Genomic DNA, 14,119 nt, shown 5'->3' with positions numbered 1-14,119 from the left:
CCCTGGTTATAATTTTTAATGTTGATGTTTATTTTAATCTTTTTTGCCTACCTGGTTGAGACCAAATGAGATGTTTTAATGTACAGAATATCCCATGGTATTTGTGAGCTCTAACTTCTCAGGAATTCCAAATCTTAGAATTTTACTGCTGAAAGGGATTTTAGAAATCACCTAATCAATCCAGATTGCTTAAATGACTGTCCAGACTCACACAGTTGGGTGATAGAAACTGGAATTACAGTTGTGGTGACCAGATCAGTAATTCTCCATTCTTTCTCCTGTAAGTGCAGCTCATCTCAGACACTTACGAATATATCACATAGTTACTCTTTGGCTACAGTTTGGGGGCTTGACCTAACCCACAAAGGAATGGTTTCCCCTGCCAGAAACTTTTCATTGTATTGCTTGCTACATAGACAAGGGATATAAACTAAGACAAATGATGATGGACAGGTAGACAACGGTGTAATAGAAAAATGGAATACTATGCAGCCAAAGAATGAGGCAGGTGTGTGTGTGTGCACACACACACATACGTGTACTGGCAAGGAATTTTTCCAAGGTAATTAAGAAACAGGACCAAAACTGGGTGTGGTATGCTGCCATTTATGCTGTCAGTAAACATGCAGGGATGAGCAAAAGTAGGTGTACAGTTATAATACAATAATAAAACAATAAACTTTCATGCATTTACAACTATAAACCTTTTGCTCACCCCCATATATTTGTATATATACAGAATTATCTCTGCAAAGAGACTCAAGAAACCAGTAACAGTGACTGCTTCTGAGGTTAGACAAGTAGCTGGGAATGCAAATCGGCAGTTGTGTATTTGAATGTTTTTGCCCTTTATTATAAATAGACTTTAAAAATATGTGTGTAGGTTGTAATTCCTACCTTTTCATGAACATTAACAGTATTTGTCTTGGTACATAATTACACTGGAATTCTATGTATTTATTCAGTAATTAACTTGTTACTTCCATGGATCAAAACAAGGGAAACAAAGTCAACCAGGCTTATTTTGTTTCTTTCTGTTCTTTTGAATTGCAGCTAGCTATGTGAACATTTGGAAAGAACTTTTAATAACAAGGCTTTTCTCTCACCTATCTAAAGTTGCCAACAGATATCTAAGCTGAAGTTAATAAGCTGAAGGGGGGGGGGGGGGCAGCTGGGAGCTGGAACACAGGTCTGGGTGGAGTTGGAACTGTACTGCTTTGACGACTCCTCCCAGTGCTGAAAGACAGTAGTCAGGAGGAACTAATGTAGATTGGCAGCCAGCCACTTATCTCTGGTGTTACCTTAAAGTCTCATTTCAAGCATACTGGCTATGAAGTGTTTGAATGCCTTAAATACACTTAAGCTGTATTCTACTTTTTAAAGTTCTTTAAAATGAGATACTAAAATGACCATCTTAAAGCAACTAGCTTCTCTGTCTCTGTAAAAAGCCATGAATTTACAGATAAGGTCTACCTACATGTGTATCTTCTAAAGCGTGTTTTTCTTAAAGGTTCTTAAAGTGGAATACAATAGCTCTTTTAAGAAGAATATTTTCTCTCTTAAGCCTTACACATTCCTATACTCACATGCTGGAGCTGGTTTGTCGGTACTATGTCCTTAGTGCTTATTAGCCTTTCCTTGTCCTTGGTGGGTGCATAGATACTACACAAATGAAATGGGAAGCAAAAGTCACACTATATTCTGACTAAGTCTCTTTAAGGAGAGCTGAAGGAATACAGATACCTGAGATAATTAGCACAGAAAAGCAAGAACTTATTTTTGAGAGATTTTGTTCTCTAGGGAATCCAACTGAAAAAATGAAAATAATGCAAATTTTTGTGGAGCAATATAAGACAGAGATGTATTGTTATAAGAAAGGTTTAAAGTCACTCATTTGAAAAAAAAAGGGGTTAATAAAAGAACATATAAACCCAAACTAGCAAGTGGAGAGAAAATAGCTTGCTTCCAAAGGATCTGAAGTTTTAACAAATCACATAAAGCACATCCAAACAGACTTCTGTGGATTAAATTTAATACAATCGTACATTCATGCTGTGGCAGTAACTTTCACATTATTTGTATGACTACTTCTCTCAGTTGACTCATGACACAAACACAAAGGCACAATTCAAAAGAATACACTAACATTTACAATAGTTTTAAACATGAAGAAATAACAAATTTGAAGTATTAAAATATTTGAATATGGATAAACTTGAATATTTTTAATTCAAGAAATAGTCTCCAACACTGTCTCATTTAGATGCTATGGTAGTTCGTGTCCAGTGACTTATTTTCAATATCTATCCAACATATAACAAGCAAGCATTCACATGACTGGATAGCTAAAGGACCCAGATTTTTAAGTATCTCAGGTATTTTTTTAATGAATCCTGCTGAAAGTCCTACTTTTTCCATTTTAGTTAATCATATAAAAATAAATGCTTTTCCTTCCCCCCTTGGGAACATTCAGTAACTTAGCTATTTTACATCAGATACACATGAACTTAACCAAGGATTATAAAACATTGAAAGAAGCCAATTATGGTGCTTTAAGGTAATAAAATGCTGGAATCAGGCTGACTTGTTGCAAATTTTTGGTGTCAAAAGAAATGTATTTAAGGTGAAGAAAGATAAAACTACTTTGTCCTAAAAAAAAAAATTAAGAGATACTACTGATTTATAGAATTAAAAGATGTTATTTTTAAGCATTTGCTAAGAATCCTTGATCTTAAGACTGAATATTTGGAATACATTTATAGACATTAAAATATAATTCTGGGGAAAAAACAAGAAACTAACATTTTCTTTCTATATTGTTTTATAAATTTAGGTCCTCTGGGTTATTAAGATACTAAGCTTCAACCTTTTTTTTTTTTCAGTCTGAAAGCAGCATGTTACTTCTTCCCTGCTTTATTCCATGTCCTGCAAAAGCTAGTTATAAATAAACAATTAAAAAGTGACCACTCACCTTTTACTTTAATCACACAGCTATGTTTCAATGTTGGTTGACATTAACTAGATCTCAGTTTCTCAAAAAGTATTTATCTAGGTCAAGAAAAACAGGCAGAAGGAAACCTCACCCAAATTATGTAGCAGTGTTAAGCAAATTCAGTTTTTGAGCCAAAATTAAATCATGTCTTTAAACTTTCCCTTATAACTTTTCTTATAGCAATATAATTTTTGCATCCTGGCCAAAGGGAGCTGCTTGCTTTGGCAGACAAAATCATGCTTCTGGGGAAACGCTGACTTAGATCTATAGAATCTGTCCCCTTGTCAGCAGAGCAGTAACAAATAGAATATTATATATTTATTTTACCTAAACTGATCTCAAGAGACTGATATGAAAACATTTTCAATCTGTAATATATTTTTACGCAATTTACATAATTATGTTCATTTTAAAACAATTTTCTCAAAAGAACTGGTTTTTGGCCAAGATTTAAGAAACTCCAAAATGTCTTAGCCAAAAGTTGTCAATTAAAAATTTAGCCACAGTGCTTAAGTGCAATGTTTTTAAAAACCAACTTTACACTACTGCATGTTCTTGGATATTTGGAAACAAATATCTTTTGACTCCTGAGAAAAAACACTTGGTGGCACACTAAAGAATGATTCCATGAGTACAGAACATCAAGGCAAGATACAATTACTCCAAAACGATGTAAAGTATCTGTGTGCCTTTGCTCTGTTTGAAGAGAAATAGGGTGTTTCTACTCAAAAGCTTTCAGTGCCAAAATTGGTTTAATTGGTAATTACTGTGCCACCAAAATTAGTTTTAAACATCACTCATAAACTATTTCCAACAATAACAACTTTAATTACCTTTTATAAGGACTGTATTGTAACTTTCATTATTAAGGGTCTTGTATCTCCTCATAGGATTATCACAAACCACCTTTTAGATTCCAAATGAACTAACTCTAACCCTGTCTAAATTAAACACGGTTCACATTCAGAAGCAAGAAGTACTATTGCACATTACATTTACATTTTAGGAATGTGTGTTCCCTCCCACCCAAAATGGATGCATTATCTGTGAGTTACATGTTGTCATCTGAATTTATAAAACTCAAAGTGCTCCTTCCACTGAAAAAGTACATTAATATTTCTGTAGTCTCAAAATACTTCATGAACCCTGAAATGATTCTCTATGGAAGGAGCTTCCTTTGCAAAATGTATTTGGCTAGACACCTGCATACCAAAGTCTCCAAGTATCTGAACAAATTTCTTGTGCTCCTTTCCAATCCAAGATCTCATTGGATCACGTACTTGGTAAGGTGTTACATGGGTGTGAACAATAATGCCTGTTTGCGCAAATTCTTTCAAGACCTCTGGATAAGTAATCCAAGTATTGCTTCCTCCAGAATGACCGCCATCCAGCCAGTACATTGTTCTTATGCTGTCGATAAAAGCATGTATGTTCTTGTCTTTTTTAGCTTCTTTCAATTCAAAAAGTAACTGATTCAAAACAACACAACCTTTACTGAATCCAATCAAAGTAAAAGAAGCACCATTTAGTGATGGTGGATAAAAACTCATGGCAGACTCATCAAAGTTTTCACAGGGGCTCTCTTTTTCTCCCTGGCAACCATTAGTAGTATGAGAAGAACTAGATCTACAATTAGATGCTTTGGAGTCCTCATTCAAATCTTTCACATTCTTCTTTGATAGCAAACTGTTCTGACTTAAGTTAAAAGCATTAACTAATAATGTATAAAGGTGCTTAAAAGCTCCAAAGTCAGTATTGTGTTCTGGAGCACCAAACATATTACTTTTCACAAAATTGTCATAGCAGCTGAATTTGTGCAAATGCATTCGGGAACATTTTATCACCCAAATATAACTATTGGGGAACCGGTGAGCTAAAATGGTGGCAACATTTTCTAGACTCCAGTTTTCCCACTGATAATTCTCAGGATGATGAATCATAATTTCATGATAATTCTGAAAGGTAAGAAAGATGAAACAAGAATTAAATACACATTTATGTAAAATTATTTCCACAAAATAGTTTCCTATTTTTACTGTGGAGGAAGTTGAGATGTTATGACCTATGGTTAATATGCCATAAATGAAAACTATAAATCTGTAATTACTTTCTGGTTATAAAATTTTGAACACATCATATTTTCAGTTTAAGCCTCAAATCCATTAAGACAAGATTCTAAGAAATAATAGCTAGGTGGAAGAGGGGATAAGGGGGATAAATGGTAATGTTAAAAATATTCAATTAAAAAAAGACATAATAGCTAAATAACGGATTTAAATAATAAAACACTTTGAAGGATTATGGATATTTTTAATAAATTTTATTTAGTAAGTATACAATCTATTATTTGTAACACATTAACTGAAAATAAAAATTTGGTTTATTAGACAGAGTTTCTGACCAACACAGTATTTTAAAATATTTTCCAATTAAACCTGCAATCCTGAACCCCTTCCTATTTGGATTACTCTAGCAACCTTAATGCTGTATGTTTGATTTTAGTTTTTGTTTTACAAATAAAGCTGCAATAAACATTATAGAAAAATCTTTTTATTCATCTGTGAATATATCCTTAAATTTCTAGATATGGAAAGTCTAGGTCAAAGAATATTTAGAACGTAAGGTTGTTTATATAGACTATAATAGTGTCTTCCAGAGAGGTATGTTTAACTTTCCTTTTATCTTTGTTAAATTTCATAGGCACAGAATGATATTCTAGTTTGGATTTATTCAAAATCTGAATGAAGATGAAATTCTGTTGTTATATTTATTAGCCATCTGAATTTCTACTTGTGCAAGTTCATACCTTTTGCCCTTTTAAAACTGGATCTTATTTATTTGTAAGTATTCTATATGTATTAATAACTTTAGATTCTAGGACATGTATGTAAATTGTTCTCTTTTCATAATTTTTAAAAAAGGGAAATTCATTCAAATGTATTCACTTATTCTATAAAACTTATTGGATACCTACTGACTGGGTATGGATCAGAACAGACTAAACTCCTGTCCACACGCAGCTCACATTCTAGGTACACAGACACACAATAAACAACTCCATTAGTAAATAGAGCAACACTGTCCAACAGAAATGCAACATGAGCTACATATAAAATCTTCTAGTAACTACAATTAAAAAGTTAACAGGTAAAAATTACTTAATAATAATATACTTTGAGTCCAATATATCCAAAGTATTACTGGTTCAACATATGACCCATATAAAAAAGTACTACTGAGAGATTATTACATTTCTTTTGCTTACTAAGTCTTTGCAATCCAGTGTCTACATTACACTTATAGCACATCTCAATTTGGGTGCTAAATTTTCATTGGAAATACTTAATCTGAACTTAGATTTCATAAAACTTACAGGTGAAAAACTAGATTCACGTACCAAGTTGTTCAAATATACTTAACAATTTTCCAGGACCTGACTTATTAGTGTTTAAGATTTAAAGTTAAATGTAATTACAAATTTATTTCCTTGATCAGGCTAACATTTCAAGTGGTCAACAGCCACAAGTGGCTGGACAGCACAAAGCATTAGATGGTGGTTGAGTGCAATGGAGTAACAAAGCAGGGAAAAGGGAGTACAAAGTTTTGGAGAGGGTGGAAGATTATTATTGGAAAAACAGGGTGATTTCCAACAAGGTGGTAACTGAGAAAGACCTGAAGGCACTGAGGGAGTGAATCATGGTATTTCAGGCACAGGAAACTGTGACTGCAAAAGTGGAAGCATGCTTGGCATAACCAAGAGGCCAGAGGAGCACCAGCGGAGTGAACAAGAGCAAGAGTCATTGCCAAAAACCAGAGAGCTGCTGGGGAGGACAGGCTTGCTGATCATGACTTGTAAGACATTATGACTTTTGCTTTTGCTCTTACAGGGTTTGGAGTAGAGGGATGATATCTGTATTTTGAAAGGATTAGTATGTGTGAGGGGGCAACAGTTGCAGAGGCTATTGAAGTATAGTCCTGATGAGAGAACGTGGCTCGAACCACCTCTGTGTAGTAAGAACTGAACTATATGTAGTAGAACTGAAGGTAGTAAGTAGTAGTAGTTAGAGTCTGAATATATTTTAAAGATAGAATCAGCAGCACTTGCTGATGAATTGGATATAGAATTTTTCTTTATTTTTAAGTCATGTACTATAAATATCAGTTAAATGTAACTCCCTTTTGGTTTAGTGATTGTGCTTCTAGGAATTTATCTCAATGATATAGTTCTGTATATGTATAAAAATATGTATGATATACATTTCTGCTTCAAAAGAATGGGGCAGCTCTATTAACACTCATGGTTTGTAAAATATTTGACTAAAAAACCCATGTATGCTATGCTACCATTTGTGTTTTTTAAAACAAGTTTGCATCAGCACAGAATATTCCTGGAGGGACACATGAACTGGTAACAGTGACAGCCTTGGGGAAAGGAAATGGGAGACTAGAGGGAATGGGATGAAAGGAGACTTAACTTTACAATATACAACCTTAAGTGGACTACATTTGTACCAAAATGAACATTTTTTCCATTAAAAATTAAAACTAATAAAAGTCATACTTAAAAAATTCAGTCTATATAGAAAGGCATAAAATAGAAAACTCCTCTGTGAAATCACCAATTAAAAATAATCATTATTAAAATTTTGGTGTTTGGCATTCGTTTTCTTTAGTATACATACATATATACAAGTATGTATATAACAGGGTATTCTTTAATTCTCCCTCAGCAAGCTTATAGCCACAGTTTTCACTTAAAAATATAGGTATGATTCCATATCAATAAATATAGATTTGCATCATATCTTTTAGACTTCCCATCAGAAAGATTAGTATCAATTTACACTCCCATTGGAAGTATAAATGAGTGCTTATTTCCCCACATCCTGGCCCACGCTGGCTATTGACATTGATATTTAAAAAATCTTTCCTACTATGATAAAATGTCTTACTTTTGATTTAATTTTCTATGTTTATGACAATTTTCATTCTTTTCCTTTGTTAATTCTCTTTTCGTGTCCTTTGATCATTTTCTTAATAGGATGCTCAAAGTCCTTCATTAATAGTTTGCATCTCATTAATAGTCATATATGTTAAAAGCCTATCATTTAATTTTTTATGGATTATGCTATTGCCTTCTACACACAAGATTTGTGATACAAGTATGATAAAAGTATCATAGGAGCTTATATCTGAAAGGGTTTATCTAAATTCTTTCTACAGCTAAGGAAACTGAACTAGAAACTATAGTTATTTGTATAGTTATTTATCATTTTATGATTCTCTGTTGAGTCTCTACCATATAGGAGGTGGTAAATCTAAAAACTTATTTGTTTTATTTCCCCCCATGATCAGAGGGAGGAAAACCTTATACTAAGGAACTGTGAGTATAAAATGTAAAAATGGGATTCTTACTGTTACGTTAAAGCCCAGATTGGAGAACAATGGCTAAGTACTCCCCTATTGGAAAAAAGACACCACACATTCTCAAAGAACTTGCTAATAAGTAGCCAAAACTGGTTCTGCAACCCAGATGACTGTGTCAATATACAGAAAAAGCTAAAGACTGGAAAGAGAGGGTTTTCTTTTGAGTTTTCATCCCAGTTGGGAATGTAATGCACTTATTCTCCCTGTAGCGGTAAATAACCCCTGTGCTGCTCATCCCCAGTGAGGCAGGTGGCAAGAGAATCTCTTGGAGAGATTAAGGAGTGCCAAACTCCACAGGCAGATGCTTGCTAACCTGTAAAAACTTATAGGGCCACTTCATATTGCTAGTGAAGTGAAGGTACAAAGAATTTTTAGAAAGCATGACACGTGTCTCCAAGAATTTGTAGACACTCATGATAAAGATTTAAGCTAGGTGGACTAGTCTTACAGCAGAGTGAAGAGAACTAGATTGGATACAAGCTGTATTTTCATCAAAAACGGGGCAGTAAGCAAAATAGAAGGACCATAACAGGATCCAGTCTAAGAGGAGGGCTGCCTGACATAGCCCTAGGGGCACACGACCAGGTGTGAAATAATAGAAAATATATACATGGTGGGACAAAAGCAGGTTTACGATTGCGAGTATGTGAAACACAGATTATTCTTGTATTATTATTTATTAATTATTGTATTATATTTCCATATAAATAACTGTAAACCTATTTTTGCCCCCCCTCCCCTAGGTTTCTGCTTCTGGTTCCTGGCACAGAGCTCTTAAAACCCGTGGGATTTCCTGGGTGATAGGAATGTCTTTTGTTTTAATGAGGTAACCCTTGGTGGGCTCCTGGATATGAGCTCAAGGCAAGATCAGAAGTTTGGAACTTTCAGCCCCACTACCCATTCTCCAGCGAGAGGCTGGAAATGAAGTTAATGACAGAACATGACTATGAGATGAAGGCACCATAAAAATCCCCAAAATAAAGATTTGGGTAGCTTCTGGGTGGGTGAACATGTGGAAGTGTAGGAATGTGATGTTCTCAGAGAGACCAAGGAAGCTCTGTACCCCTTCCCATATGCCTTACCCTCTGCAGCTCTTCCAGCTGACAGAAAGCAGATCGGTGACTGCCTGGGCTGAGGGAAAAAGAGACTGACGGAAAGGAGACACAAGATGCTTTTTTAGGGTGATGGAGATGTTGTATAACATGACTGTGGTATTGATGACCTAATTGTAATGTCTGTCAAAATTCCTCAAATTGTAAGCTTACTCTTAAAAAAAAAAAAAGAGATATGTACGTCTATACCCTGAGGCTTTAAAAAGCAAGATAAGAAAATTAGAAAGTGCCTACTTAAAAGAATCCTGATCTGTCTCCAAAATCATTACTGATGGACAAGAAAAACATCAAGAGATACCTAAAAAAATATGAATTACTATGGCTGCAGCCTTCCTATAATTCAAATGATAAAAAAGTATAAAATAAAGAGGATACATTGTACAATAAAAGATGATTTCAAAAGGAACATCAGGAAAGTAATGTAATTAGGGTTTAAAATTACATGGACAAAAAAAAAAATCATCACATGGACAACCAGATCCAATTAACACCAAACAATGAATCTGAGGGAAAGCTTCCAATGATACCCTGCAAACTTCCGTTTGGCTCTATTCTGCTCAATACTTATCTAAGTTATAAATAAAGATACAAAAAGAATGCTTACTTAATGTGTATGTGATACAATCCAAAATAATAGTTCTAAAAGGATCAATACACTAGAAAGATGACCTTTATGTAACAGGGCAAATTTCATATGGATTAACATTAAGCTCAAAAGAATCAAGTACAAGATATGGATAAAGAAATCTTGGCATAAAAGCATTTCATATAATAGCCAAGACTTACCAAACACTTCATGCATTGTTCAAGGCAACACTCCATTCATTCATTCATTCAACAAGTTACCTACTGAACTCCTGCTACACGCCAATCACTAAGTATCACAGACAAACTTCACTGTGGTGATGCTTTCATCAGTGAAGAAAACAGACATGAAGCTTACATGGCAGTAGTAGAAGACAGACAAAAAACAAAATAAATAACTAGTATGTTTGATTATTAAACAGGATGATCAGAAAATGCTTCAGTGTAAAGGCAACTTTTGAGCAAAGACTTCAAACAGGTGAGGTAACGAATCCTGCGTGTATCTGCATGAAGACTGGTCCTCCAGGCAGTATCTTCAAAGCTTTGAGGTGAAGTGTGCCTATCCTGAACAATTTGGAGAAGACTGGCGTGGCTGGACCAGAGTAAAAGAAAAAAAGGAGATAATCAGAAAATCAACAAGGGGGAAAAAGGTGAAGATAGTGAAAGGCCTTGTAGGCCATCAAGAGGTCTCTGGCTTTTACTCTGAGTGATACGGGAAGCTACTGGAGCTTTGAGCAGAGGTGTGGCATGACTTGACTTACATTTTAAAATGATTATTGTGATCACTTTTAGATACATTAAGAAAGTGAAGCTACTTTGTTGGTGGATTAAGAGATGAGGTTAAAGAAACTTAAAGATAACTTCAAGATATCTAACCTGAGCAACTAAAAAGGAAGTTTCCATTAACTGAGATGAGGAAGACTGCAGGAAAAACAGGTTTAGAGGCAAAGATCCAGAGATTGTAGGTTCGAGATATCCATTAAATTATCCAAAATAAAATACTGCACATACAAATGGTAAGTCTAAAGTCTGCAGTATATGTGCATGCTAGATACACAAATGTTGAAGGTTGTATGTATAAGTACAGGTAGTATGTAAGGCTGCAGGACTGAAAGAGATCACTAAGGAACAGTAGACAGAGAATAAGCTCAAGAACTGAGAACAAGGGTACCCTCATAATTAAAAAGGTCATCAGAAAGATGGGAGGGACTGTAATTCATTGGGTATTCACATATTTAACCCTCACTGATACCCTATAAATTATTATTCCTATTTTATAGTTGAGGTAGCTGCAATTGATCAGAGATGTAATAGCTAAAAAGCACTGACTCAGGGTTCAAACCTGAGCAATTTGGCCTAAAAGCCTCTTGATGCCTTCCCCTCTATTTCTTCTCTAACCGACCTGGAATTTTAGAGCACTTCATACTATGCATAAATCAACTGCATATCACTGTCCAAAAGGCTAACAGAACTCCAGGCTACCTAAAGAAATAGATGATGTCAAAACAAAAGGAGGTATTACTCTAAGTGTAATTAGCATTTTTTAGATTTCACCTGAAGAATTGTACTGTACTTTGGCTGGCACAGTTAAATAAAAAACAAAACACTTAGTAGGTGCTCAATAAAGGTTAGTTGTCATACTATCACCATCATTATTAAAGATGCACACAACTGGTCCACAAACTGGAAGTCTGTCAGCAATGTTACGCTATTTTCCCAAACTGAGCAATAGGGCATTGATCACATCAAGCTTCTCTTAAATCTTTTTTTTCCATAGTGTTTATTCAGTAAACTAGATCAGTCAATTATTTTGAGGACAAGAGAAAAAACTACAGATATCTTAATCCTCAGTTGACTCAAGGCACAAAGTCTGTAAGTGTATCATTTGAAAGCATCAATTTCAAAACCAGTAAGTTAATATTGTTTAATGGCCATACTCTAGCTTTACAGCAACACTATCCAACAGAACTTTCTGTGACGATGGAAGCATTCCTCTGTATTTGTCTTACTCACTACAACACAGGCAAACCTTGGCTGCTGCTGAGCACCTGAAATGCAGCTAATGAAACTGAGGAACTAGATTTTTAACTATGTTTAATTAACTTAAGTTGCTACATATAACTAATGGTTGCAGTATCAGACAAAACGGTTCTGGACTAAGATCTAGACTGACACCCAGCTTTCCTGGACAACATAGCCACGGTTATTTGTCTGCAGCTATAAAATTAATAATAACGATAAAAATCACACAAAAAATGTTAGTACAGAATTTAGGTGGGCATCAGAATATTGACATGCTTAGGAAGTACTGTCCCTTTTCTCCACCCACCCTCCCTTTCTTAGGGTTACTGAGTGTCATTCCCTTGACGTGGTGTTTTGTTTGTTTCTTTGCTTTTTAATTACCGCCAGTGAAACGCTAGGCGCTAAGTTAATTTAAAAGCCAGCTGTCTCCTGCCCAACACACACACATACACACACGCTCCTCTGAGAAACCGTCATAGAATGAGCATATATTCGATATTATGTGTCTCATTCCTTCTGTTTTAAATTCGACTCCCTTGAAGCCTAAACTCTTTGAGGTCTTAACTCTCCAAGGACACCTGCACCCTGGGGCTACAAAAAGGGGGAACAGGGGTGTGAAAGGGGCGGTTTGGGATTTCATGGAGTAACGGAGGAGCCACCACGTGTGGTTGTGTTCAGGCGACGCAAGGTGCCGGGCGCCAGCTACGAGGACAGACTCTCGGAAATTCGCACACACGCACAAGAGGAAGGAACAGGTGCCCAGGCAGGCCCCAGGTTACCTGCACATCCCCGGGGAAATAGAGAACGTGATGCTGGGGCGGCGGTTGCAGCTCCTCTGCCCGGTCTCCAGAGAGATCCCGCCGTTCTGGTCCCTCCACCGCCGCCGCCGCCAGCAGGAGCAGCTCGTTGCTGCGCTGCGGATCGGCTCCCGGCACCGTGGACAGCTGCAGGCACTGGTGCCGACGCCCCTCGGCGGAGGGGGAGCATCTCGCAGAGCTGCTGCCTTCCAAGTTCATGGTTCCGGCCTGAGAGCGTGAGGCGGCGATTCCGAGATGCGGCAGCAAAAGCAGCAGCGGCGGCGACCGCAGGAGCCCGAACCCCCACATGAGTCGCCGCCGCAAGAACGGTTGGCAGAGGGGTGGAGGGGAAGGTCCTTAGGGATGGATTTCACAGGCCGCTCAACGGTCAGTGGGAGCGCCCCCGGCGGGAGTCAGCGCGGGGGCGGCAACGGCGTCACAGGCAGACGTCTGCGCGCAGCGTGCGTAAGGAAGGAGGGGTGTGCGCGAAGTCGGACTCGGGTTTCCGGAGGGGGACGATGGAGGGGCGTGGCCTGAGGAAGGGCGTTTGTGATTGGTGAGTTCTACCATAGCCGGGAAGTTCCAACCGAAGTCTGGGAAAAAGCCGGAGGACAGCAAAGAAAGAATGAACTAAAGACACCCTGCTAGAAAGTGGGCATTTGTGGCGCATGCGCAGCAGCAGGAACGGCCTGAAGGTCTCCAGTAAAAGCGAACGGGGATTTGAGTATACCTGTGCCAGTTTTGGTAGGCTTACCTTTCAATGAGGGTTTTCTAGTCTTTCGAGACTTAAAAGGGACGTAGAGCTAAAGTTACAAGTGGCATAATTCTGCCCGGGAGAGAAATCTGTGGGAGGTCTTCTACATCCTGGATAAAGGGAATCTCCCTCTTATACCCTGGAATTTTCTTTGTAGGCACATGAAGATGCCTAGGTTCACAAGAATTTATGGTTAGACATGAATTTTAATGCATCTATGATTTGTTAGGGTGGTCGGTGACGCGGGCTGTGAAAGAATTCACAAAGAGAAGAAAGTGCAGAGTGAAAGTTTTTATTTTTAGTTTTACTTTCCCAAGGGCGAGAAAAGGGCTAGGTTTAGAGAAAAGCACCAGCCTGAGGGTGGGAACTTTGAGCTTTTCATACATGATTGGGGTGGCTGTAGAGCAGGATGTTTCAGTTGGTCTTGTAC

General features: G+C 37.0%; 1 protein-coding gene across 1 annotated transcript; it reads right to left on the bottom strand.

The window, feature by feature from the left end:
- Positions 1-2,015: 2,015 nt before the first annotated feature.
- Positions 2,016-13,373, bottom strand: C2H2orf69 (chromosome 2 C2orf69 homolog). Its single transcript, XM_024563830.3, has 2 exons — positions 12,918-13,373; positions 2,016-4,947 (listed from the first exon to the last, which is right to left on the bottom strand). Exons 1-2 carry the CDS (start codon positions 13,242-13,244, stop codon positions 4,120-4,122), a joined length of 1,155 nt encoding a protein of 384 aa, XP_024419598.1. The 5' UTR covers positions 13,245-13,373; the 3' UTR covers positions 2,016-4,119.
- Between the last annotated feature and the right edge of the window lie 746 nt (positions 13,374-14,119).

The sequence above is a fragment of the Desmodus rotundus genome, chromosome 2 (genome assembly GCF_022682495.2).
Source record: "Desmodus rotundus isolate HL8 chromosome 2, HLdesRot8A.1, whole genome shotgun sequence".
In the NCBI taxonomy this organism is placed as follows: Eukaryota; Metazoa; Chordata; class Mammalia; order Chiroptera; family Phyllostomidae; genus Desmodus; species Desmodus rotundus.
The sequence above is the reverse complement of the archived record's forward strand: the minus strand, read 5'-3'. Positions and strand labels throughout refer to the sequence as shown.

Bases quoted from the DNA above. Each gene is read 5' to 3' on its own strand.
- C2H2orf69 (XM_024563830.3), bottom strand. From the start codon at position 13,244: ATGTGGGGGTTCGGGCTCCTGCGGTCGCCGCCGCTGCTGCTTTTGCTG. The intron at 4,948-12,917 runs GTAACCTGGGGC...CTTACCTTTCAG, and splicing joins ATTTCCCCGGGGATGTGCAG to AATTATCATGAAATTATGAT.